The sequence below is a fragment of the Anthonomus grandis genome, chromosome 18 (genome assembly GCF_022605725.1).
Source record: "Anthonomus grandis grandis chromosome 18, icAntGran1.3, whole genome shotgun sequence".
Classification (NCBI taxonomy): Eukaryota; Metazoa; Arthropoda; class Insecta; order Coleoptera; family Curculionidae; genus Anthonomus; species Anthonomus grandis.
Window position 1 is genome coordinate 12,552,322 of NC_065563.1, and position 26,279 is coordinate 12,578,600.

At 35.6% G+C, this 26,279-nt stretch overlaps 2 protein-coding genes across 12 annotated transcripts in view; one reads left to right on the forward strand and one right to left on the reverse strand.

The window, feature by feature from the left end:
- The window catches only part of LOC126746784 (DNA fragmentation factor subunit beta), a 148,153-nt gene that overhangs the window by 78,798 nt on the left and 43,076 nt on the right, over nucleotides 1-26,279 (reverse strand). For 3 of the 11 annotated variants that reach the window (XM_050455179.1, XM_050455178.1, XM_050455167.1), the window contains exons 1-3: nucleotides 20,411-20,475; nucleotides 17,202-17,311; nucleotides 17,036-17,109 (exon numbers count right to left, since the gene is read on the reverse strand). The exons of 1 other annotated variant lie outside the window; for it this stretch is intronic. The gene's annotated coding sequence lies outside the window, so the exon portion shown is untranslated. Of the gene's footprint in view, nucleotides 1-17,035; nucleotides 17,110-17,201; nucleotides 17,312-19,582; nucleotides 19,688-19,747; nucleotides 19,767-20,205; nucleotides 20,339-20,410; nucleotides 20,476-26,279 lie in introns of those variants that run through there. 7 more of the 11 variants (XM_050455169.1, XM_050455170.1, XM_050455171.1 and 4 more) reach the window with 7 other exon arrangements.
- The window catches only part of LOC126746770 (coiled-coil domain-containing protein 96-like), a 32,338-nt gene continuing 8,667 nt past the window's right edge, over nucleotides 2,609-26,279 (forward strand). The window contains exons 1-10 of the mRNA XM_050455124.1: nucleotides 2,609-2,826; nucleotides 2,907-3,050; nucleotides 3,137-3,221; nucleotides 3,277-3,382; nucleotides 7,343-7,380; nucleotides 7,433-7,603; nucleotides 16,211-16,383; nucleotides 16,448-16,708; nucleotides 24,750-25,004; nucleotides 25,063-25,296. Of these exons, the coding sequence (XP_050311081.1) occupies nucleotides 2,677-2,826; nucleotides 2,907-3,050; nucleotides 3,137-3,221; nucleotides 3,277-3,382; nucleotides 7,343-7,380; nucleotides 7,433-7,603; nucleotides 16,211-16,383; nucleotides 16,448-16,708; nucleotides 24,750-25,004; nucleotides 25,063-25,296 (1,617 nt within the window). The 5' untranslated portion in view covers nucleotides 2,609-2,676. The remainder of the gene's footprint in view (nucleotides 2,827-2,906; nucleotides 3,051-3,136; nucleotides 3,222-3,276; nucleotides 3,383-7,342; nucleotides 7,381-7,432; nucleotides 7,604-16,210; nucleotides 16,384-16,447; nucleotides 16,709-24,749; nucleotides 25,005-25,062; nucleotides 25,297-26,279) is intronic.

Here is a 26,279-nt window from a genome sequence, read left to right on the forward strand (position 1 = left end):
CAAAGAATCTTTTAAGACAAAAATCAAGCTAATCTGAACACTAGAAGTGAAGTTATGAGTCAAGTTACCTGAAAGTGGGTATATTCTTAGACATGATTTTCAAAAAGTTAGATTAAAAAATTTCCGATGCATGGATTTTGATGATTTTTTCAATAGAAGTTGAAGAACATTCCAAAGAATCTTTTAAGGCAAAAATCAAGCCGATCTGAACACTAGAAGTGGAGTTATGACCCAATTTATTTGAAAGTGGCTTTATTCTTACACATGGTTTTCAAAAAGTTAGATTACAAAATTTCTGATGCACGAATTTTGATGATTTTTTCAATAGAACTTGACGAACATTCCAAAGAATCTTTTAAGGCAAAAATCAAGCCAATCTGAACACTAGAAGTAAAGTTATGAGTCAAGTTACCTGAAAGTGGGTATATTCTTAGACATGATTTTCAAAAAGTTAGATTAAAAAATTTCCGATGCATGGATTTTGATGATTTTTTCAATAGAACTTGAAGAACATTCCAAAGAATCTTTTAAGACAAAAATCAAGCCGATCTGAACACTAGAAGTAAAGTTATGAGTCAAGTCCTCAAATCAAATCTTGGTCAAATCTTGGGTAGTCCTCCACACCTATACGGACTACCCAAGATTCATAAAGAGCAAATGCCTCTGCGGCCCATCACGAGTTCTAGAAATCAGAACTCTCGAAATTCCTTTTGGAGATCATTAGACCGATCCAGAGAAATGCAGCGTCTTTCGTGCGAAACTCTGCCCACTTTGTAGACCTTCTTGGAGGGATCGAAGTCGAGACCAATGACAGATTGGTGAGTTTTGATGTCGAAAGTCTCTACACCAATGTACCCATAGGAGAGTCTCTTAACATCATCCGAGACAAACTAAGCAAGGATGCAGCTTTCTCAACTCGGACCACACTGCCTCTGGACGGGGTGATGGAACTTTTGGAGATCTGTCTTCGTAATTCTTACTTTCAGGTCAAGGATAGATTCTACGCCCAAGACGAAGGACTTCCGATGGGTTCATCTCTTTCCCCAGTAATAGCAAACAACGAGTTCGAGGAACATGCAATAGATGCCTCCCAAAGCAAACCCAAGCTCTGGCTTCGATATGTGGACGACACCTTCATCATCTGGGACAAAGAGGAAAAAGTACTTCAAGAGTTTCTGATTTACCTCAACAACTTCAGACCAACAATCAAGTTCACGATGGAGACAGAGAAGGACTCAGCTCTACCTTTCCTAGATGTCCTCATTAAAAAGGTCTAACTTTAAGTGCGTTCTCCAAAAATAAGTCTGTTTACTAAAAAATGTTTACCAGGTAATATCACATGAAAAAGGAAGTTGTCACAATCACTCCTATTAGTTAAACGGGATTTTAATCTAATGACGCCATCCATATCTTCGAAAACTTCCATGCCGCTTAGTCTATTTTTATTGTCTTCAAAGAATTCTTGTTGCACTTGTCTTAATACAAATATCTCGGCTTGATTAATTTCTTCGGTACTTAAAGGCCCTGTGTGCCGCTCCTTATTTCTCGTATTATAAATAAATCAAGATATCCATGCACACATCCTTATAATTTTCAAATACTGAGAAAAGTAATCCATAAGAGACATTTTCTGATGCTCATTATTTATTAAGACAGTAACCAACTTTTTCCTCCTCTCCCTATTAATTTCTTCCTCATCGTAGCTAAGGCTTTCCAGGGGGGTGTTAAAAGGGTTTTGATAAAGCCATTGTGGACCCTCCCACCATCTTGATTGAACCAATTGCTTAAATAGAGCAGCCTCGAGATGGTAAGTCGGCAGGATTTAACAACCCAGGTACATGCCTCCTACAAGGTGCCGGAAGCTGAGAGTTTTCTTATTTCTGAAATGCGATTCCACACAAAAGTAGACCACTCCTTGGGCCTTTCTATCCAGGAAAGGATCGTTGTTGAATCGCTCCAGAAAAAGGCTTAATATGGATAGGAATATTTCTCAAATTTTCTTGTCATAATCAAATAGGTATTTATTTTGGTAAGTATTTAACTCTTACATAAAGAGATTTTCTCTTTTTATATGTTAATACCTGTTGATGCTTGCACCATTGACAGGTCGGGACTTAACTACACTCTATTTGCGACTAACCATTATATAAGCTATTAATTCAAATTTAAAGCCTTAAGTAACCAAATTCTGTAACTTAGAAGGATCTACATCACTCCTCTAGGTCATAAACACAAATTTCCACACGCAAATCAGGAATATAAATATGAAAATACGGTTAATTTAATTTATAAATAAAAAATACTGTCAAATGTCACTTATGTCAACCTTTATTATTTATTGGGAGTGGCTACTGTACTAGTACAAATCGTAATTTTCTATAAAAGTCTATAATATTTTCTCCATCTTTTTAATAATATTGATCACGCAAGATAGTACTTTCTAAATAGGTTTTTAGTTTTACGTAATAAGTAACTCGCCTCTGTTCAACTTCGCTCCAAATACATAAACGTCAGTCAAATTTGTGGCTAGTGACAAGTCGAACGTACTTTTACCACTTCCATATATAATGTCGCCCGTCAAATTTGACGTAAGTGACAGTAAGTTTTGTAATATTTTTTAAACGTCAAACATATACTTTTATCTAAAAAAACTCTTCTAGTTTATCGCTGAAAAATATGTCGGATAACGAAGAATCACCCGTCGCCCAAGACAACGTTTCGGAGGAACAAGCGGAAGCGACCACACCGGAACCGGATATCGACAATCAGGAATCATCGCTCATTTCCGACACGCAGAACGACTTCGAGGTGAAATCGATTGACCATGTGAGTTAAACTTAAAGCCTCTATTATTATAAGTTCGGGCTTATAGAAGTGACTTAACAAAACATTAAAATATTTTCCAGAGTACGGGAGATGAATCGGGATCGTTGAAAGACGAGGGGGAGAGCGGCCCGAAAAAGGCGGCGGAGGCGGCCATCGAGCTGGAGGCGGATTTCTTCGAGCGGCCGGAGTCCGACGTGGATTCAAAACAAGAGGCGGTGGATGAGGTACGACGAACTTTTTCTTTAATTAATCTCCTAAGCGTCTATCGATCAAACAAACGCACGCACAAAAATCAATAAAACAAGTTTAGATCGCAGGCATGACCGAGGTGGAAAGCCAAAGCGAGCAGGCAGAACCCACCCCCGAACGAGAGGAACCCGAGGAGCCGGTCAAAGGTGGGCCTAACTTAATTCCGTTAAAGCAACAAACATTAATTAATTAATTAATTAGAAATGTCCGAGATTAACCTGGAAGCGGAACAGATCAATATCAGGCTGGAAGAGGGCGAAGCGGAGCACCCCGGGAGCCTCAAAAGCAGACCGAAATCGTTGAAGGGGTGCGTACGTACCTAATAAGCGATTATTTATTTATTTATCAACGTATATAACATTTCAAGTACTTATTAATAATTAACAGTAGTCTTAAGTAAAAACTATAATACTAATAATTAATACTGTGCTAAACCTAATCCAAAGAGTGGGAGTAGGGCACTATCCCAAGATAGTTGCCCTAGCTGACGACTTAAATTTATTTAAAGATGTACTGAAAAAATTAAGATCTTTTGCGAATCTATTCACTGTAGAAGCTATTCTATTTATAGGGCTGTTTAGTAGATAGGATGTTCTGCAAAAGGGAATGTGGAGAAGCGCCTGACCTCGTGTTGTGTAAGAAGATACATGCAAAGAGAAAAGGACTTCTAACAATACCATTCAGAACCTTAAACGCAAAGCAAACATCAAAGAACTGCCTTCTACTTGATAAGGAGTTTATGCTCAGGTGGGACATGGTCTCTGAACAGGTAAGATCCAGTCCTGACTTCATGTGCTGGATATTTTCAAGCCTCTCAATGTGAATCAGAAAATGAGGTGACCAAACAATATTGGAGAATTCGAGAAGAGATCTCACCAGGCAAATATATAGTGTCTTCAATGCTGACACATTAGTAAAGTCTTTGCAAGATCTTTTGATAAAACCAAGCAGTTTATTAGCTCTATTTACAGTATTTTCGAAGTGGTGGGAGAAAGTAAGACTCGGGTCCAGAAAGACACCCAAATCCTTGACTGAGTCAAGCTCCTTCAAGGGGATACCATCAATAACATATTGACAAGGAGGGGAGACCCTTAAACGAGTAAACCTCATAAATCCACATTTCCTAACATTCAATGACATTTCATTCGACTTACACCAGGAAAACACTCTGTTTATATCTCTCTGAAGCACCAACTGATCCTGAGAGGAGGAAATCCGCCGAAAAATTTTCAAATCATCAGCGAAGAGCAAAAGCCCAGACTCCAGTAGGGAGCCGAGGTGATTGATAAAGAGACTGAATAACATTGGTCCCAAATGGGAGCCCTGAAGTTGTCAAAATTGGGTTGGACAAAAAACCACCAATTTTAACACGCTGCTCTCTATCCATCAGATAAGACTTGATCCAAAGTAAAAGAGATCCGCTGATGCCGAGATCTGAAATATGAGAGATAAGAATATTATGGTTGACCCTATCGAAGGCTTTATTAAAGTCCGTGTATATCGCATGTGTTTCATTACCGTCGGCAAAAGATTTAAAGATATAGTTGCTAAAAACAAACAAGTTTGTATCCACAGAACGAACATGCTGTTGATCTCCAATTATTTCCTGAAATGTGCCAGATAGAACCACCTCTACACAGTGCTCGAACAGCTTAGGAATTGCAGAGAGGATACTAATGGGACGATAGTTAGTTATGTCACTCTTATTCCCAGATTTATAAATAGGACATACATGAGATAGCTTCCAGTTCTCTGGAAAAGTTCCAGAAGTTAGGGACAAATTGAAAATATGAAAAAGCGGAAGGAAAAGGGAATGGCTGCATTCTTTCAAAAGCCCGTTTGGAATTCCATCGGGACCCGCTCCCTTTCTGCTGTCCAGTTTAGCTAATGCTGTTTCAATTGTAGTAGCACTAAGGAACACCTGGTTGATATGGTTAAATTTACATGAGGTATCGAGACCGTCAGAGGCATTAGAAGGGTTAGTATTCTTGTTAAATACAGATAAAAAGTGGGTGGCAAAGAGATTTGCAATAAAGATACCAGTATCAGCCCTGAGATCATGAAGGAACATCTCATCTGGAACGGTAGAATCGCTTTGATTGGACTGAAGTCTTACAAATTTCCAAAAGGTCGTTCCCTATTGCATTTTCGGCTCTTTCAATGTAATGTCTGTAGCATTCACTAGATAATGAACGGCATTCTGAGCGCAGAACACTAAAACTTAAGTAATCAGTATTTGATCCTGACTGTCTGTACCTTCTATGAGCTATTTTTTTCTGAATAACTAGACTTTTTAGTTCTCTAGAAAACCATGGTGGATAATGTTTATTGGGAGAGTGTTTTTTTATTGGCTCAAACAATCATAAACAACAGAATAGAAGTTTGCAACAGTGGTATTTAAGTTATCGTTAACAATTATAGACATCCAGTTGTATGTAAAAAAGTAGTTATTTATAGACACAAAATCTGCTTGATTAAAGTTGTAAAAATATGTTATAGGTAGTTCCAGGTAATTGGACTTTCTATTGGGTAGTTGCAGCTCAAGGGCAGGATGGTAAGGATCTGACCCGACTAAACCATTACATTTAGTTGTTAAAGTGGAATGAAAAGTTGTAAAGCAAAGGTCAAGAATTGTTCCATGATCATTAACCACTGCATTGAGCTGCATTAAACCTAGAAAAGTGAATGTGTCACATAAAAGATTTTCTTTATCAGATGTAACATTATTTGGGGTTAAGCCATAATGATCATCACTAGGTAACCATGAAATATTAGAAAGGTTAAAGTCACCAACAATAAGAACATTATTAAAGCTCTCGCAAGCGTTGGTAACAGAGGCACAATGCGCTGCATACACAGATAGATCCATGGATGGAGGAACATAAATGCAGCCAATGCAATAATCCTCGCCATCACCAAGACGCACAGAGATCCAGATTTCTTCACCCCCGCCTCTACTTTTTGAACTGTTACTAGTGTTGCGGTCCGTTCTATACACACAGTAGTTGGAGCTAAGGAATTCACCGTCGTTGACTGTAGGATCCAGCCAAGTTTCAGTTAGGGCAAGAATGTGGTAGTCTTCTGCTTGGGCCGCACAGAGAAATCCCTTTAGTTTAGTTTTTAAGCCCCTCACGTTCTGATAAAAGAACGATACATCGTCTACTGTGGGCGCTGAGACAGTGTTGGGTCTAACTGAAAATTCGCCCCTCGGCCCTGAGTGCGCCTGGGACGAAATTCCTTGACCGCTATACCGGCTGGCCAGAGGTTCGGGTCAAGTAGTCCCTTCAGTAGGGACTCTTTTACCCCTATCCTAAAGGATACAACATCCTCATTCTTATCCAATATGGCACATTTAGCATCTGAGATGTTTAGTTGCTTCTCAAGGTATTTTAGAATCTGCTGCTCAGTAGTGTCCGGATTGCATCTGCCCAAATACAACCACTGACGTCTATCAGCTGCAGATAGTGAAGAAGATGACTGTTTGTCTGCCAGGGTTAGTTCGATGGATTGATTGTGATGTCGACCTATTCTGGGATTTTGCTTCAGAATTGGCGCCAGCCATTGAAGAGCTACTAGGCCTTGATCTGATTGGATCAACCCTTTTTGCGTAGGTATGGGCTACTGTTTCTGTTTCTATCGGCAAAGACACAGTATTGTCCGGAGACAAAGATGTTAGAGAAGTTATATTAGTTGGGGGGCAGGATGACTTTGATGGAATAAGATCCTTGAGCATGTTTAAATCCTCTTCCAGTGTTGTCAACCTGGCCTCTAGCGCTTCGTTTTTTGCTTGTAGTAGTTTTAACAATTCAGAATCACTGTTTGAGGCGGAAACGCCCTTTCCTCCGATTCCTTTCTCGACCAATCTCATAAGTCCCTCCTGGAATGCAATATTAGCATCATGAAAACCACAAGAAATTTGGTTGGTGATTGTGTTTTGAAAGGATTTCATTTGAGCTTCCAGAAAAATAGCAGCATTTGTTGGGGAGCTGTTATCCGTGCTGGTTATCCGCAAGCTGGGTTTGCACACAAAACACATGACTCTAGTCTTCATTTGAGTGACCTGAGCCTCTGATGTAGTAAATTTTGAACATGATAAGCAATGCACGACACTACAGAAGTCGCATGAAGTCGATTATGAACCGTTGGTACTTGACTGAAACAATGACATACATACAGCAACTGTGATGTTTTATACTGACGACCACTTGACTGAAATCAATACAATACTGTGCCGTAACTGGTTCAGGCTTGATTCGTTTATTTTTAGTTCTGGAGAGGTCCTGAAGTTGGTCCCAACCAGTTGCGGTAAACTATTCATTCAGGTTTAGTCAATTTGTTCAGTTTTGTCCTTTTCTAGCTAACATGGCCATCATGAGACAGAGCGTCTATAATATGGAGGGACAGGCCTCCGGGAGGCATACGACGATCACGTACGACGCGGAGGCCAGAATCAGGGGCTACAATCAAGAGTACGACGACGATTTGCTCGAGTTCGTCATCCCGCAAGAAAACGCCATCATATTCGATGGTAAAGTACTAGTCGACCAAAGTGTCTTGGCCTCTGAGATTTGGATGCGCGGTGACAAAACCGACGGGAGCTCATTTAAAGTGTGTTTACATTGTTTACTCCGCAATACCTATACTCACTCGGCAGTAAATCTTTATTAATATTTTGTGAGGTGATATTAAAACTTTTATAGTTCAAAATGCCCTTTCAAACTAGTTTAAAAAATAAAGTTCTTACCGGTCAAAGTCGGGAAATAATTAGCAGTTTGTTAAATTTTATGCAAGCAGAAGCTGTAGCTGGAGAAGTTTCAATTCTTCTCGAAAAGGTATGTATGTATTTAATACTATTAACTTATTATTATTACATTAACTTAACTTATTATTATTACGCGACTGATGTAAGAGTAAACAATTAAAACAAGTTACAAATTATGACCTTTGATCCCACGAAATGTACGGTATTTTTTATAAGGGCATCAAAGTTTGGATTAAATTTGTAAAGGTTGTTTTGATAATTTTTTTAATTGAGAATTTGATTTTGACTAAGGCGGTCACTTTTAAATGATAAAAATAATAATTTTTGATTTAAGGAAATTGTCACTTTATATAATGTATATATATGTACATAGGTATGTACCTACGTGTTATAAAATCATGATAAAGATTTTTATGGTTATTATATTTTTGTACATAATTTAAAATGTTTACTTTTTAAACAAATATGTAAATATATGTATATCTAGGTTTTTACCTAAAAAGTACCTACCTAGGAGAAGGTAGTTTGGTAATATAGGTTAGGTACTTGTATTTAAGGTAATCAGCTTAACACCCCTTAATAACACGCAATTAGTTAATCCTTTTTATTTTTTTTTTTTATAAAAGGTAAAAAACACGAAATCTACAGCATCACAAATACATTTAATAAAATAACGAAGGTTACATGTTTCGCTCGACTAGAGCATCATCAGACCTAAACAATAATTAAAATTATGTAACCCGAAAAAAGGAGAATTCAACAAAAACTTACCATAACATACACAAAACACCTAATATTTAAGTAAACAAAGATTACAATAAAGTGGCACTATCTATGTACAAAGAAGTCAACTAAACAATCAAATCCTTTATACATTTCAGAAATCTAACCATCATTTAGGAGTCTAGAACTACTTGAGGTTATTAAAAACTAAACCTTTCATTAACACAGGACAGATCTGGGCTTTTAAAAGCTTTACTAATCTCCATTGTCTCCAACAAGTCTAGTTTTTTACTTTTGTTGCATTGATGCAGTATTTTTATATTTTGGCTGTCAGGAAAATCATGTCTGGAGTCGAGAAGGTGATTAGCAAAAGCTGATCTGGTCACTGTGATTTCGGTATTTTTAAATTTATTGTGTTGGGCCTTGTGTTCACTAATCCTAGTAGAAATCTTCCTACCAGACTGGCCGAAGTACACTGCAGGGCACTTAACGTTTACACCTAATCTCATAAACTCCTGGAGAAGATAGCGGGGGTAGTTTATCTTTAGTTTTAATTAGATGTCTTTTTCAGGTATTATTGGTTTTAAAAACTGGGGTTATGCCAAAGGGAGAAAAAAAGCGGGATAATTGTGACGAAATTGGTCCAAAATAAGTAAACGACCTAAAAGTTTTGATATTGTTTGTTTGTTGTCTGATAAAATTAAATGATAATTTATACTTGTTCACATACTGAAAATACATTTTATATATAGGTTTAAGAGGGAAAAAGTTACTGACTGCTAGTTGTTTAATGGACTAGTCGAGCGAAACATGTAACCTTCGTTATTTTATTAAATGTATTTGTGATGCTGTAGATTTCGTGTTTTTTACCTTTTATAAAAGTGTATGACCAGCATCTTTGGGATAATGGATGAGTTTTTCGAGTTTAATCCTTTTTATTGCTTTGTTCCCTTATAAAATTAACATATGTAACTTAAGAAAATCCAATTAATACATATTTACCTGGCCTGGTGCGCCTTTATTTATAATTTTATAAATTTTTGTATAAGCTCGTATTTTTACCACGTGTTAATGCAACAGCAAAGTATTTTTTCCTTATGTGTAATTGTTTGGCAGATTTATAAATTAACTTTTTTTTTATAGGTTCAAGAACGCGTTGCAGCAGCAACAGGGGTATCAATTAGAAGTATTCGACGAATTAGAAAAGAGGCAACATTGGTTACATCAGGCCAATCAACATCGTTTTCAACACCTAACAGAACTAATAAAAATACCAGAATTAAAATTCGCTTGGACGACGCAGATTTGGGAATTTTGCGACGAATAATCATTAACCACAATTTCACAGAGAAGACAGTTCCTAGATTAAAAACAGTACATGCAAAATATGTCGCAAGATACTGAGTATCAAGGATGTAAAGAGACTCTGTGTAAGGAAATGCATAAAATCGGTTTTCGATGGAATAAATTTAAGAGCAATCAAAGAGTGCTAATGGAGCAGCAACCCATCAGGCTGCTAAGAATAGAGTTTCTTAAAAAAATGCGTCAGTACAGACAGAGTTGCAACAAGTCAAATTTAAATAGACTTAAGTCTTAAGTTTTAAGTCACATCCAAAATCAAAATGATTTAAGTTTTAAGTCAAATCGAGTTCAACATTCAAATGATTTAAATCTTAAGTCTTGACTTAAATCGTTTTCTTTTAAGTCAAGTCATTTTACCAAAGACTTAAGTCAAAATAGCATGATTTAAGTCAAATTTATGACTTAAGTCTTTAATTTTGATTTTAATCATTATGCGGTCAGTTAAGTCATAAAAGATTTAAATCAATCAATCAATATGATATGATTTAAGTCGATTTTTGACTTAAGTCTTAAATTTTGATTTAAATCATTATGCGGTACGAATTAAGTCATTGATATATAATGTCAAAAAAAGGAATGATATAAATCAAAATTCTCAAGCGAATATAACAAAAATTATATCCAAGAATTTATATTTCGTACATTTTAATATTATTTTATTACTGGTACACTGGTACTTACTTACTGGCTAATATGTGGCAGAAATGCAACTAGAAGATCACTTTTATCTAACTTTATAAGTTCACAATGGGTGATCACAATTAAATTGGTCAACATTATAGGATAGGTATGGGCTGCACTAGTGAGTACTGTAGGCAAGTAACATTGACTTTTTTTGACAAGTAACATATATGTAAGTAAAATGCACTTTTCAAGCTGGCTGAACCTGAAAGCAAGTTTTTTGTTTTAATGTTTCGTTACAATATTATTAAGTTATATTATAGATACCACTCGGCACCCTGAGGAAATAAAACCACTATATTAGAACTTTGAAAATGTTTATATTAAAGTTAAACACAGCTAAACCTAAGGAACATACATTCAAGTAGGAAAATAAAACAAGTACCTAAATTTACAGGGAACATTAAACCAACCTAAACAACTTTTTTTAAATATATACATAATTTTTAAATTTGGACACTAAGCAATGTTTTTAATTAAGCTATGAAATGGACCATTCATGTCTAGTAAAAAGTGGCCCGTGGGTCTTCTTGACTTGGGAGCAGGGACCCTGCTAGGAAGAGAACCTAATCAGGGAAGAGAACCTACCCAAACCCAGAAGAACAAACCTGTCTCAAAAAGACTGTCTTTAGTGTCAAAAGGGACAGTTCTCCTGAACTATTAGCCATTTCGACCAATAGGATGTATTTATCTCTCCCGGGGACGCTCTCTGGTCCCAAATCAAAAATCGACCCCCTGTATGTCATGTGCGTATAATGTAGAAGAAAGTAGAATGCGTTATATTTTATTGGCTTTCAATAATACTAGGTTTTCAAAATTTAAATCAGAGAGTGCATGCCGCCTAGGAGAATTGATGAATGTTGCAAACGAAAACAATCTTTCGACGGGTGCCGAAGATGGCAAAACAGCGTTGAATTTAATAAAAGCTTCTGATTGTTGGGAAAACGCTACCAAAGTAGGTATTTTGATCGCCTTGCAATATGTCGATAGCATATGCTAAAGGCTGAAGAATTTTAATGTACTCTTCAATATATTCCATATCAGATTCTTTAAGAACCTGTGATTTTAAATCTAATTTTTCAAACAAAACATTAAGTTTATCTTTTTCCTTTAAAATTTGGGCTAGTGCATCATAATAGGAATTCCATCTAGTGACCCCTGGATAGCTAAGGTAATGACCCAATGTTTATTTAACAATCTCTGCAGACTTTGGGCGGCCACACTTATTCCATAATAAGGAACACTTATTCATTATGGTCGTGTGCTTACTACGTAGAGAATGACTTTTGTTTATTGTTTTAATTATATCTGTTGTAGCTATTAAATTTATCGTATGGGTCACACAACGGAAATGATTGGGTAAAATGAAATGGCTGTTACTTTGATCATTATATTCAGAGGTAATTGATGTAGGCAATATCAATTCATCTTCATCTACATCGTTTAACTTTGAAGCCTGTGATATCATTTCTTCGTCATCGTCACACTCTTGCTCTTCGTTTGCAAGATAATATAATGGACTGTTTGCAAGATAATATCCCCGTGCAGATTTCTTTCGAATTCCTTGAAAGCTTTAATGAAGTTGGAACCATTATCAGTTACTGTTCCTATAATTTTTGTTTCAGACAAGCCAAAAAAATTGTTAATATCATCTAACATCTCTGCAATTTTGTCAAATGAGTGTGTTCCACTAAAGCGTCTGCATGCTAATGCGATTGATTTTCGTTGAAGTGTTTGGTTATCGATCCAATGACATGTCACTCCCAAAAAGCTTTTTTTCTTGGATGACCAGATATCAGCTGTGGTACATACAAATGGCACATCTTGTAGCAAAGATTTAACGTTACTAAAAAAGTTAGTACTTAGCGACGTTATTTTTTTTATAGCTGTTGTTCTGGACATAACTCTCAAATTAAATCTATCAAATATCTGAATAAAATTGGGATTGCTAAGGACTGAAACGGAGCTCATGGTATTAATAACAAATTTAAGAAGCCGCTGGTCGAATTCATCTTGCCTAATGGCACCTGCGTGAGCTATACTATATCTAATATCTAGCTGCCTGTTGCTCTTAAATGGCTTCTGAACCTGCTCAGACTCTGAGAGTTTATCATCCTTTTTATATTTTGATTTTAGATTTTGTTTTTTAACTCTTTTGTATTTAGTATAGTCATTAAACGCTGTGGCGTGCTTAACCTTTAAATGCCTTATAAAATTTGTTGTTACTGTTGTTTTTCCTTTAATGGATTTCGTGCCTTTACAAATTTGACATATTGCAGCAATATTAAAGTTATTACTTCAGCTAACAATTTTAAAAAATGTGCCATCAAATAATGCTGATTCATTTGATGTTTCTTCATTATCTTCATCTTCTTGGGGACAGCATGAACTAGAAGTTGATACGGAAGCTTCATCAATTTCCATTACAGATCTTGGGTCACTTGGTTTGATATAGTTTTTTATTTTATTTTGTGGCTTTACCAATGACTTTACGTTAAAATATTCCTCTATTTTGGTTTTAAAATTGTTCCTGGCCTCAGTAGCTGGGTCGTAGTTAGGATCTCTCTCATCTTCGCTTGGAGCGAAAGGATCTTCTAGAGTTTCTAGATCGTCACTCTCAGTATTTAAGAGCATTTCGTCATCCAACTCTAAGTCTTCCTTGGACATTCTGTAAATAAACACGAAAATCAGTATAACCTATTCTATAGTGACAGTGACTCTTCTATGCTATTTTTATTGAATCAATTTTATTATAACGTATTTACTTGATAAGTTTTTTATTCTTATGGGTTTATTTATCAACCGATTTAAAAAATTATTGTATCAAAATATTGGAAGTAGAAAGTGCATTTAAAAAGTATTTGTTCCCGATACCGTTCTATTTAATAAAATTGAGTTATTGTTAAACTTAAAAATACAGAGTTCGAAATTTTAAACAGGCGTGTGCCGTGTAAAACATTTAGGAAATTAAATACGATTAAAAGGGTCTGGTAAGGATTATGAACCCACAAATTTCGGGATTTTTCAAATTTTAATCGATAGTCTATGCTTTATAGAATACATTAAAAGTGACATTTCAGTGCGGTTCGCGGCATTTAAAACTGTGTTTTACATGTTTTTGCAGAAAAACGTATTTTTTGGTTTTAGTTCAATTTCAAAGTGTTCAGTTATCAATATCCACCCAGGAAATACAAAAAAAACGTAAGTTTTCTGATAATATCTACCTTCACAGTAATGGAATTTATAGGAGTTTTTAACTAAGTTTTTACTTCATTATTATAAAATAAAACTACCCGCCCTTTCATAGTTAAATAAGTTTAAAACCATCTAATCTTTAATAATTATGCCAAATAATACAAAAATACTGTAAATTGTGTGGGTTCATAATACTTACCTTAACCCTATTGTCTATTGAGTATCCCTCCCTCAAATTATAAAAAACAAACGGAAACATTATAATTATATTATTCCTTACCTGTTTGGATTAATAAACAAACACAATCCAAAAAGTTCACTTCACAAATCACAAAAAGTGTTTTTTTGCCCAGGGACACGTCTAATATATTACTAATCTGGCAGAAAACAATAGCACAACACAATACTGTCTGTCTGTCACGATACAATACGAGGTCTGTGATTCCCCCAACAAAAATGCCCAGTAGTACGCACACGCAAGATTATACGACTGCAACAAAATTGGAGTCGACTAGTCGGAAGTCGATTTTCGATTTCAGTTGACGGGCATGAGAGCGTTGGTCGTCGGCACACTCGGCACTGAAGTATGATTGATCTTCCGCTACGCGATGAATACTACTACTGACTTAAATATTTTCTTTAAAAACTTAAATCTTTTCCAAATAAATTAAATGGTTTACCTTGTTAAGTCTTTTATAAACTTAAATCTTTTTTTTTTAACTTAAATCATTTTTATATGACTTAAATCCTTTTTAGATGACTTAAATCGTTTCTCGGTGACTTAAATCATAACTTCTGATTTAAGTCTTTTATTACTGACTTAAGTTTTTTCTATTTTAGACAAAAGTATTTAAGTCACAAATAATTTAAAAAATGACTTAAATTTTAAGTCTTAAGTCAGCATTTTTGAAATGAATTAAAATAAAATGACTTAAGTCATTAAAATGATTTAAATCAAAAAAACGATTTAAGTTTTCTAGACCCTTGCAACTCTGATAGTATATATGGACGAGACATACATTCACTCAACGCATACTCACTTAAAAGGTTGGAGTGATAACTCTTTGGCAAGGGACCACGTCTCATTATAGTTCATGCAACTGGCGAAGATGGTTTTGTCCCAAATGCGTATATTAGATGGAAATCCAACAGCACAAGTGGCGATTATCATCACGATATGAATATGAATGATAACTACAAAAAATGGTTTCAGACAATCTCGATCCAAACCTAAAGCAAAGGTCTGTTGTGGTAATTGACAATGCTCCATACCACAATAAGCAAATAGATAAAGCACCAACAACAATAACAAAAAAAGCAGAAATGCAACAATGGTTACGTTTAAGGGGTATATCATATGACGATAACATGTTAAAGCCGCAACTATATCATTTAATAAAACTGCATAAACCCAAATATAAAAGATATAAAATAGACGAGCTTTTCAATGCAAAAGGTTACCTCCATACCATCCAGACCTTAATCCCATTGAATTGGTTTGGGCTGAATTAGAACAATTCGTTGCCAAAAAAATGTTAATTTTAATTTCAATGAGGTAATTAAACATTGTGATGATTTCTTTAGAGAATTCTCTATTGACGAATGCAACCTACAATTGATATAGCCATAGAAAAGGTTATAATTAACCTTAACAGTGATTACTCTAATGAGTCGGATAAACCAGAAAGTGACTTATCTGGAATAGACGAACTTACTGATAATGTTGAAGAACAAGCTGTGGAAAATAAGAATCTAACAGTTGACGATGATAAAACGTACCTTAATTTATAATTTTTTTTATGTATAAATTTATTAATGAAATATTAGATAGGTATATTGCATTTATTACCATTTACATAACATAATTTAATTTTATAATAAGAACATTTTTTATGTATTATGTCTATATAAATTTACTTATAATGTATTAATATGTATATAATTAAATATATGTATCCATACATAATGTGTAGTATACATAATATTGGTAAATATTAGACTGGATTTAATTTAGGATTATTAAATAAAGTAATATAAATAAATACCTTTGTTATAATTATTCTTTTATTCTATAAATGTATTCAAAATTTTTATCCTAAGTAATTTCCGTCAAGGCTGGTACACACTTGGGACACACACGCATTGGTAAATATATTAATTCATACGTTCATTTACTATTCATAATATAATTTAATTAAAACAAAAATTAAATAAAATTTTAAGCGCGTCAAATATGCTGGATGTACACGTAGTACATGAGCCTCGATTTATTGATTTTTATGTTTTGCACCTTCCTCGCACCCTGACTCTTTCACTTCTTTATTTGCGCATCTCAGAGGCCAAGACACTTTGGTTGACTAGTAGTCACTTACAAAAGCGGCGTTGCCGTTAATAAGTTTATTTGATACGCAGAACTGGTGGAAGAGGAACAGGAGATGGTGATCGCGAAGGAGGAAGAGACGGCGATGCTGAACCGCAAACCGTTTTACGCCCGTCACGACGCGGCCTTAGAAGAAATCTCCGTCAGGAAGATGCGAAACTTCATCTTACAAAAGAAACTGGCCATTTATTTCAGAAGAAAAAAGGTAAGCGGCAACGTCGCGTGCCTAATGAGTAATGCACCGTTGCCGCATCTCTAAAAACTTCCAGATGGAATACGTGACCAAAGAGAACGAGTACTCGCTGGACCTCCATAACAAGTACAACAAGAAACTGGAGGCGTACGGGGACTTTTCGGAGTTCAGTTGCGTGGAAACCGCCCGCCTCAGGGACGACATCGAGCAGACGAAGCGGCAACGTGGCGAAAAGTTCAACGAACTGACGAATAAGTTCAGAAAAATGCAAAATCGAGAGTGCGAGATCGGCTACGGTCTTATTAACACTAAAACTGGAAATACTATACCCGATAAGGTACTAGTCTCTGTTCCGAGTTCTTCCTCTTCTTTTGTTGTGTAGCAGTTGTACTTGGTACGTGTCATTTTTTAGTAGAAGTCCACTAAAGGTCTATTTACACTATTAATATTTAATCAAGGTCCATCAAGGTAAAATTAGGTTTGATAAGGGAAATCCAAATATTGTCCCTGAGATGAGTCCAGGGTACAACACTTTTCCGATCTTTATAGTTGAAACTTTAGTATTCACTATACACTAGTCAGAACAACACAAAATATCTACACAAAACAACACTATAAACAATGTAAACAAACGTCTGTGATTCACATAATACGGTATACAAACCTGGTGCTGCCATCTGTTACCACCACTCCCAAGACGACTGACAGACAGTGTCGTCTGTCACTTAAGAGGTAAGACTGTAAGACAATAATTTAAATTATTATTGTCTTATCTAATTTAAATCTTTCAGATGTCTCCTTCTTTAATTAATTATTGCTTTGGCACTTACTTAATGAGCAAATTCCCATTTGTAGCATTGCGAGAACCTGTTGAGGTTACGTATAGTGGAACCCTAAGGGGTTGAATTTAGAAATAACACACACACACACTGATGCATACCTAAAAAGTTCCAAGTGTTACAGTCAAGTCATTTTTTGACCTAGAATCATAATTTTAACATGGAAATCATCTATGGTTTACCCACTATATTATGGTAAAAGAATTACAGCAATAGGTTAAATAGTTTAGAAGTTATATGAAAAAATGTCCAAGAATAATGTTTCAAAAACATCAAATTTGAGAAGCTTCGGGTCTTGGTGAGTAAAACTGGCTGTAACTCAGGAAATACTGAACGCATAAGAATTGTTCATATATTAAATTATTCCTTATACAAGGCCCCTTCTTTGAGTGAAAACCCTATTGAAGTACCTCAAAGAGTTTTCAAGTTATCCTTAAAAAAGTAAAAAATTTACTGCTAAAAATTTGCTTGGAACAAAAAGTGGTGCAGTTAAGTCAATTTTGGACCTAGAATCATGTTTTTCACATGGAAATCATCCATGGTTTACCCACTATAATATGGTAAAGGAATTACAGCAATAGCTTGAATAGTTTAGAAGTTATATGCAAAAATGTCCAAGAATAATGGAAAAATGTTCCAAAAACATCAAATTTGAGAAGCTTCAGGTCTTGGTGAGTAAAACTGGCTGTAACTCGGGAAATACTGAGCGCATAAAAATTGTTCATATATTAAATCATTCCTTGGAAAATGCCCCTTGTTTGAGTGAAAACCCTATTGAAGTACCTCAAAGCGTTCTCAAGTTATCCTTAAAAAAGTAAAAAATTACTGCTAAAAATTTGCTTGGAACAAAAGGTGTTCCCGTTAAGTCAATTTTTGACTTAGAATCATATTTTTCACATGGAAATCATCTATGGTTCACCCACTATAATATGGTAAAAGAATTACAGCAATAGGTTAAATAGTTTAGAAGTTATATGCAAAAATGTCCAAGAATAATGAAAAAATGTTCCAAAAACATCAAATTTGAGAAGCTTTAGGTCTTTGTGAGTAAAACTGGCTGTAACTCAGGAAATACTGAACGCATAAAAATTGTTTATATATTAAATTATTCCTTGGAAAATGCCCCTTGTTTGAGTGAAAACCCTATTGAAGTACCTCAAAGAGTTTTCAAGTTATGCTTGCAAAAGTAAAAAAATTACTGCTAAAAATTTGCTTGGAACAAAAAGTGGTGCAGTTAAGTCAATTTTTGACCTAGAATCATATTTTTCACATGGAAATCATCCATGGTTTACCCACTATAATATAGTGAAGGAATAACAGCAATAGCTTGAATAGTTTAGAAGTTATATGCAAAAATGTCCGAGAATAATGAAAAAATGTTCCAAAAACATCAAATTTGAGAAGCTTTGAGTCTTGGTGAGTAAAACTGGCTGTAAGTCAGGAAATACTGAACGCATAAGAATTGTTCATATATTAAATTATTCCTTGGAAAAGGCCCCTTCTTTGAGTGAACAAACAACGTCAGCAGTGACGTCCTAACAAGACTCAGTGGTTTTATGACATTAATAAAACTCTCCTAATTTTTCCATCTTCGCTTCAATTAAATCAAAAAAACGCTACAACAAAAACTGGGTAAGGAACATCGGACTAGACGACCGTAACAGACTGTTGGCTCCGTTCCAGTTTCAGGTTATTTTGTAGACCATTATTCGGAACTGTTATTATGATGTGTCGGCATTGAATTTGTATTTGACTTGAGGTAAAACAAAAAAAAAATAGACGCACCTTAGATAATACTAAGTATAACTGGGACATTGATAGAGCAGTAGTAAATAATAATTTTGATTGAAGTATAGTGGCTACTACTGAAAAAACATTTTTTTTTATTAATAAAACCCTTGCCCCCCCACCCCACACAGTTTACCAGTGAAAAATTCTGTGGTAAAATCATTGTTTTTCAAAAAAAAAAGTGATTTTTCAAGTGAATTTTTTACTGGTAAACAGTGTGGGGTGGGTGGGAGGTTAAGGGTAGACTTTATGAAAAAACACTTTTTTTGCACAAAATAATTGAAATGAAATTGACTGTTTTTTTTAGAACAATTTGATATATGAACCATTTCTGTAGGTCTAATACTTGTTGAGCTAGAGCCAGTTTTATGTACGTCAAGCCCCCATGATTACCAGATTTAAGGTCTTTAGAACAATTTAATATATGAACCATTCCTGTAGGTCTAATATACTTTCTGAGCTAGAGCCAATTGCAAGTGTCAAAAAAAAAACTGTTTTTTATTAATATAACCCTTAGCCCCCCACCCACCCCACACTGTTTACCAGTAAAAAATTCTTTAATTAATTATTGCTTTGGGACTTACTTAATGAGCAAATTCCCATTTGTAGCATTGCGAGAACCTGTTGAGGTTACGTATAGTGGAACCCTAAGGGGTTGAATTTAGGAATAACACACACACACACAGCTCCTGTAAAATATGTTTAATGAATCAACCTTTGCAGAGAGAAAGATATAACAGGATGCATACCTAAAAAGTTCCAAGTGTTACAGTCAAGTCATTTTTTGACCTAGAATCATATTTTTCACATGGAAATAATCTATGGTGTATCCACTATAATATGGTAAAGGAATTACACCAATAGCTTAAAGAGTTTAGAAGTTATATGCAAAAATGTCCAAGAATAATGAAAAACTGTTCCAAAAATATCAAATTTGAGAAGCTCCGGGTCTTGGTGAGTAAAACTGGCTGTAACTCAGGAAATACTGAACGCATAAGAATTGTTCATATATTAAATTATTCCTTGGAAAAGGCCCCTTGTTTGAGTGAAAACCCTATTAAAAAACCTCAAAGCGTTTTCAAGTTATCCTTAAAAAAGTAAAAAATTTGCTTGGAGTAAAAAGTGTTCCCGTTAAGCCAGTTTTTGACCTAGAATCATGTTTTTCATATAAAATAAGGTAAAAACGAATTATGAAGCCTGTTACTACCTTTTTATTATGTTAAGTTGTAACCACAGAACACAAATATAGTTGGTTGGTTGGTTGTAACCATAAAATAACCAGACAAATTCTCTCCTTAGCCTATGTTGTAACAAAGAACCAAGAGTCAAGAGGTACTTAAATAAGGATTTATACAAACAAAAACGCTTAAGGCATAGTAATACATATTTAACCCAATCAAGGTAATACATACCTCTTATTTATTTTAAAATTAAATAACTAACAAAGTCCTTCCAACACAGCCTTTATTTCTTGGCGTGATCAGCAGAAAAAAAACAAAAGTCATCTGTCATGTCAATACAGGTTAGAAATGGCGTTTTCGGTTTGTAAGTTTAGTGCAACATAACTATTATAAACTTTACCAGGACCCTTAACGGCTATTTATAGTTCTGACGGCTTAATATTCTGTTTCGAGTCAAATTCCATCTTTTCCCATGTTTTTGATTTTGTTTAGGCTCTATTGGAAGTTTATTGTATGTTTTCTAAAGTCATCAATTTTCTTCCCCAATAACCCAATAATTTGACTTTTAATGATCTTTGTTTTGTTTTTAATGGTATATTTGAGTATGGTACATAAACCTCATAATTCTAGAACTTTGACAGTACGGGTTTTACAGAATCCTATTCGGCTCCATCGCCTTCCCTGATTATCAATATTAATGAAGCACCTCAATCCTAACTGGCAACACTGACCTGCTTAACACAAAGTCTGGGCAATGTTGTATATTACCACATAAAATAATAATACCCATTAAATCCCGATTAGATTTTTTTTTTATCATTAGGACCCACTGTGTTGTAATTTTTGTCTGGCAAAATGCCTTGTATAGACCACTGTGTCGCATGAATATTATAATAAATGCTAAAACGTCAAACGTTGCCGAATTATCACGGCTAAAAAAACCTGATTTGGTAAAAGATATGCACATATTCGGATTCTCCAGAGTCTCTTGAATAATTCCGTACCGATTTCAGGAAGTTCTGAGCTATTTTAAGCATTTTATCAATGAAATTAGGAAGCAAGTCCGGGTCGCCGATTCATCCACGTTGACCCCATGTTGTCAAAGCCGCCATTAAAATTGGGCGTAGACGTCAAAATCGACCATTTTCAGACGATGATTTCGGGTATAAAAAAAGGTTTTTGCCTTATGATTTGTACATGGAAAAATAGTATGAAGCCTTAGGAACAGTTTAACATCAATTCTGGACCGATTCCAGTCGGTCTTAGTAGTTAAATTTCGATTATAAAAAGGGTCTTTTTTCGACGAAAATCGTCGTTTTCGTTGCCATGGAGACGCGCACTTGTTGGTAGACCATATTACTTATTATACCCGGTGAGCTCGGCCCGGGGGGGAGGAGGGGCGAGGGGGGGGGTAGCCAATATTTAGCTGACCGATTTTTTGGACTTTTTATGGAAAATTGCATTTTGTTGAAAAATAGTGATATTTGAAACAAAACGGTATTTAGTGGATTATAGCCAGATAAATTCCGCGTGTCTGAAGGCATAAATGGTCTTCGTACGTTGCATAGGTATGCCAGTATTAAGCGTCAAAGTTAAAAAAAGGTGTAGAACAAAAACTACTCTACGTAGATGACTGTAGAGTATATCAGAAAAAAGCTCTTAAAAAGTATTAAAAATGTTGAAAGTTTCAAATCTCCAAGTGCCACCTTTAAAAAGTTATCAAATAAAATGTGACTTTTTTTTTGTCAATTTTTTGGACCTTCATGGAAAAAAATTTTAATTGCTCGCCCTGTATGGTTCACAAAAATTTCGGTTATATGGCATTTGAAAGACAAAAGATGATGCTATTTTTTCATAAAAACTTTTTTTCCGAAATAAGTACCGTTTAGCGGGAAATTCAAAAAAACTAAAAATGCCAGAACTCATTAAAAAAAATTTTTTGAAAAAAAAGCTCTAAATATGTTATTTCTCTCATAAAACTAAGTCTTTTCGCCGAAAAAATTTTTTTATAAAAATTATCTTTTAGCCTCTGGACCATTTTGAATTTTTTTTTACTCAATTTTGATCGCTTATAATAAATCACCCTGTACACGGATCTGGCCCAAAAAGTATGCAGATATGTAATTCGGTATAGACTTTTAGGCCTAGAAATTTCAAGTTATTTGAAAGCGTTAAAATTGACATCTCGCGACGAAATCAAATTCGACACAATTTTTTATGAAATTTTGACTTTAGAACAGTACCGCCCCCTTCCGGGAGATTCTAAAAATTTTTTGTTTTGTGTTTCATCATGCTCAATATATTGAGAGACCACATGCCAAATTTCATCGTTTCACTGTTCATACAGCCAAAGATATAAATTTTTATTTGCCAAAAAACACCCATTTTTGAGCCGCAAACAAGTAGTTTTTTTTATCATTAGGACCCACTGTATGGTAATTTTTGTCTAGCAAAATGCCTTGTATAGACCACTGTGTCGCATGAATATTATAATAAATGCTAAAACGTCAAACGTTGCCGAATTATCACGGCTAAAAGAACCCGATTTGGTAAAAGATATGCACATATTCGGATTCTCCAGAGTCTCCTGAATAATTCCACAGCAATTTCAGGAAGTTCTGAGCTATTTTAAGCATTTTATCAATGAAATTAGGTAGCAAGTCCTAGCCGCCGATTCATCTACGTTGACGCCATGTTGCCAAAGCCGCCATTAAAATTGGGCATAAACGTCAAAATCGACTATTTTCAGACGATGATTTCGGGCATAAACAAAGGTTTTTGCCTTATGATTTGTACATGGAAAAATAGTATAAAGCCTTAGGAACAGTTTAACATCAATTCTGGACCGATTCAAATCGGTTTTAGTAGTTAAATTTCGATTATAAAAAGGGTCTTTTTTCGGCCGTTTTCGTTGCCATGGAGACGCGGCCATGGCTGGCTTTGAGAATAGCCGGTGCGCAAGGTGATGTTGTCAAAACGGCCGCCATTAAGATTGGGCATAAACGTCAAAATCGACCATTTTCAGACGACGAATTCGGGCATAAAAAACGGTTTTTGCCTTATGATTTGTACATGGAAAAATAGTATAAAGCCTTAGGAACAGTTTAACATTAATTCCGGACCGATTCCTGTCGGTTTTAGTAGTTAAATTTCGATTATAAAAAGGGTCTTTTTTCCGCAAAAATCGCCGTTTCCGTTGCCATGGAGACGCGGCCATGGCTGGCTTTGAGAATAGCCGGTGCGCAAGGTGATGTTGTCAAAACGGCCGCCATTAAGATTGGGCATAGACGTCAAAATCGACCATTTTCAGACGATGTTTTAGGGTATAAAAAAAGGTTTTTACCTTATGATTTGTACATGGAAAAATAGTATAAAGCCTTAGGAACAGATTAACATCAATTCTGGACCGATTCCAATCGGTTTTAGTAGTTAAATTTCGATTATAAAAAGGGTCTTTTTTCGGCCGAAAATGCCGTTTTCGTTGCCATGGAGACGCGCACTTGTTGGGTGCTAGACCATATTACTTATTATACCCTGTGAGCTCGGCCCAATATTCAGCTGACCGTTTTTTTCAGACTCTTTATGGAAAATTGCATTTTCTTGGAAAATGGTGACATTTGAAACAAAACGGTATTTAGTGCATTATAGCCAGATAAATTCCGCGTGTTTGAGGGCAAAAATGGTGTTCGTATGTGGCATAGCCCTTGCGGTATTAGGCGTCAAAGTCAAAAAATAGTGTAGAGCAAAAACTGCTCTACGTAGATGATTTTAGAGTGTGTCAAAAAATTGGTTTTAAACGGTTCTTTAAATGCTCTAATTGAATGAAACCTCTAAGTGCCCCCACTAAAAAGTTATTAATATTTGAATAAAAAAAAGCGTAAATAGGGTATTTTCAAATGAACACTGCTCACTCTATATAAATGATAGCGTTAAACTTAATACACCGTTTAATTCGGAAAGGATGCAGGTCTAATTAATCCCAATGAAATTTTTTTAAATTTTGCACTATAAAAATTTTACAAAGAAAAAACTAAAAAAAGTCAATTTTTTAAGTTTTTTTTGATTTTTCGCCCAAAAAAAACATTTTTTTTTTAAAAAGTTCTTACTAAAAATTGTAGTTCTCGATGAGGCGCACCTATCTTCTTTGAGTCATTATTTCCGGAAATACACCGTTAAACCGCCAGAGGGGCTGGAATATCACACGTGTCTAAAACTTTGAGCGTTAAAAAAAAATACTTCCCGTGTGCTGAGAATAACCAAAAACTATACAGATAAGGTCCTCATTAACTCTAATCGATCTGTTAAATTTCATAATATTCAAGAATTCCCTTGACCAAAATCGAAGAAAATTTTTTTTTCGACTTTGAAGGCGTCCTAGTCCTAAACAAAAAAACAAATGAAAATCTGAAAACAACCAAATTAAAGCCTCATATTTCTAGATTATATAAAGGTAAACGTCGTTTCTCTAACCCAAACACAACCAAAGTTATAAACACTTTTGTCCGACCGTTCCAAATTTTGTGCGAAAACTCCACTTATAAAAACGCCCGATTTTTTTTGACGGTTCCAGTGCGTCGAGCGCCTAATTAACCGTCAATCGACGCAGATGGCCGAGGTGAGCGCGATGCGTCTCACCTACATCAAACTGAAGCAAATGGTGCAGGAAAAGTTGGACGGCATCGCCCTCTTGGACGAGATCGCGCCCGGTTTCCTATTGGCCGACTACGAACAACTGAAGTCGCTCAATCGCGGCTACGCGGACAAAATCGAGGAGAAAGACGAGGAGCTGACGAAGCAGCGAGCCAAGTGCGCGAGTACCATACAAGTAAGTGAGAGTGACTGAGAGAGTGAGTGAGAGAGTTGTGAGTTTTGTTGTGCCGTAGATTTTGGCCCATTTGAGGGAGAAATCCAGCGCCCTGGAAACGGACCTGGACGACCTGGAGGAGGAGCTGGAGGTTACGGAGATGACGTACGCGGACCTGCGCACCAAATTGAACAACGCGAAACAGAAGAAGGACGCGTACCGGAATAGGCTGAATAAGTTGAGGGACGAGTCCGGACTGTTGACGCAGCCCACTCTGTTGAGGGATATGGAGAAGGGGTTGTCGGATTTACAGGTGAGACCCGATTTTCGGTCTGTTATTGGCTGATAGCAATCACGTGGTCCGTAATTACGTATCAATGTGACAAACAGATCAATTTTTTGTTAAAGTCTTTTAAAAGGAATTTGACCCGTTTTTCTTACGAATTTTTGACTTTGACTCGGTACCGCTCTCTTTGCGGGTACCGGAAAAAAAAATCGTTTACGGATCCATCATTCTCAATGTATTGAGAGGCCCTGTGCCAAATTTCGTCGTTTCGCTAGCCATACAGGCAAAGATATGAATTTTTATTTCCCAAAAAACACGAAAATTAGGGTCGGACGTGGCGTGCTATACTTAGCGCCATCTAAACGTCGAGGAGTAGAAGCTTCTTTAGTGTCCCGTATATCGGCCAACCTTTCACTTCTTACTGACATCTGTCAAAATAATAGTAATGTTCTATAATACTAGGGATGTGCTCATGGTTACATTGCATGTTTCAGAATTTTTTTTACTAGGATAAAGCTGAATTATTAATTAAAGAACTATGAAAAATGGCCGCATTTTATATGACAATTGATGCTTAACAGTCCGTGCACCATCTACGGTAAAATCGTTAGTTTAACTCATTTTCCATACTTAGCGCCCTCTAAACGTCGAGGAGTAGAAGCTTCTTTAGTCTCTCGTATATCGGCCAACCTTTCACTTCTTACTGACATCTGTCAAAATTAATAGTAATGTTCTATAATACTAGGGATGTGCTCATGGTTACATTGCATGTTTCAGAAATTTTTTTACTAGGATAAAGCTGAATTATTAATTAAAAAACTATGAAAAATGGCCGCATTTTATATGACAATTGATGCTTAACAGTCCGTGCACCATCTACAATAAAATCGTTAGTTTAACTTGTTTTCCATACTTAGCGCCCTCTAAACGTCGAGGAGTAGAAGCTTCTTTAGTGTCCCGTAAACCGGCCAACCTTTCACTTCTTACTGACATCTGTCAAAATAATAGTA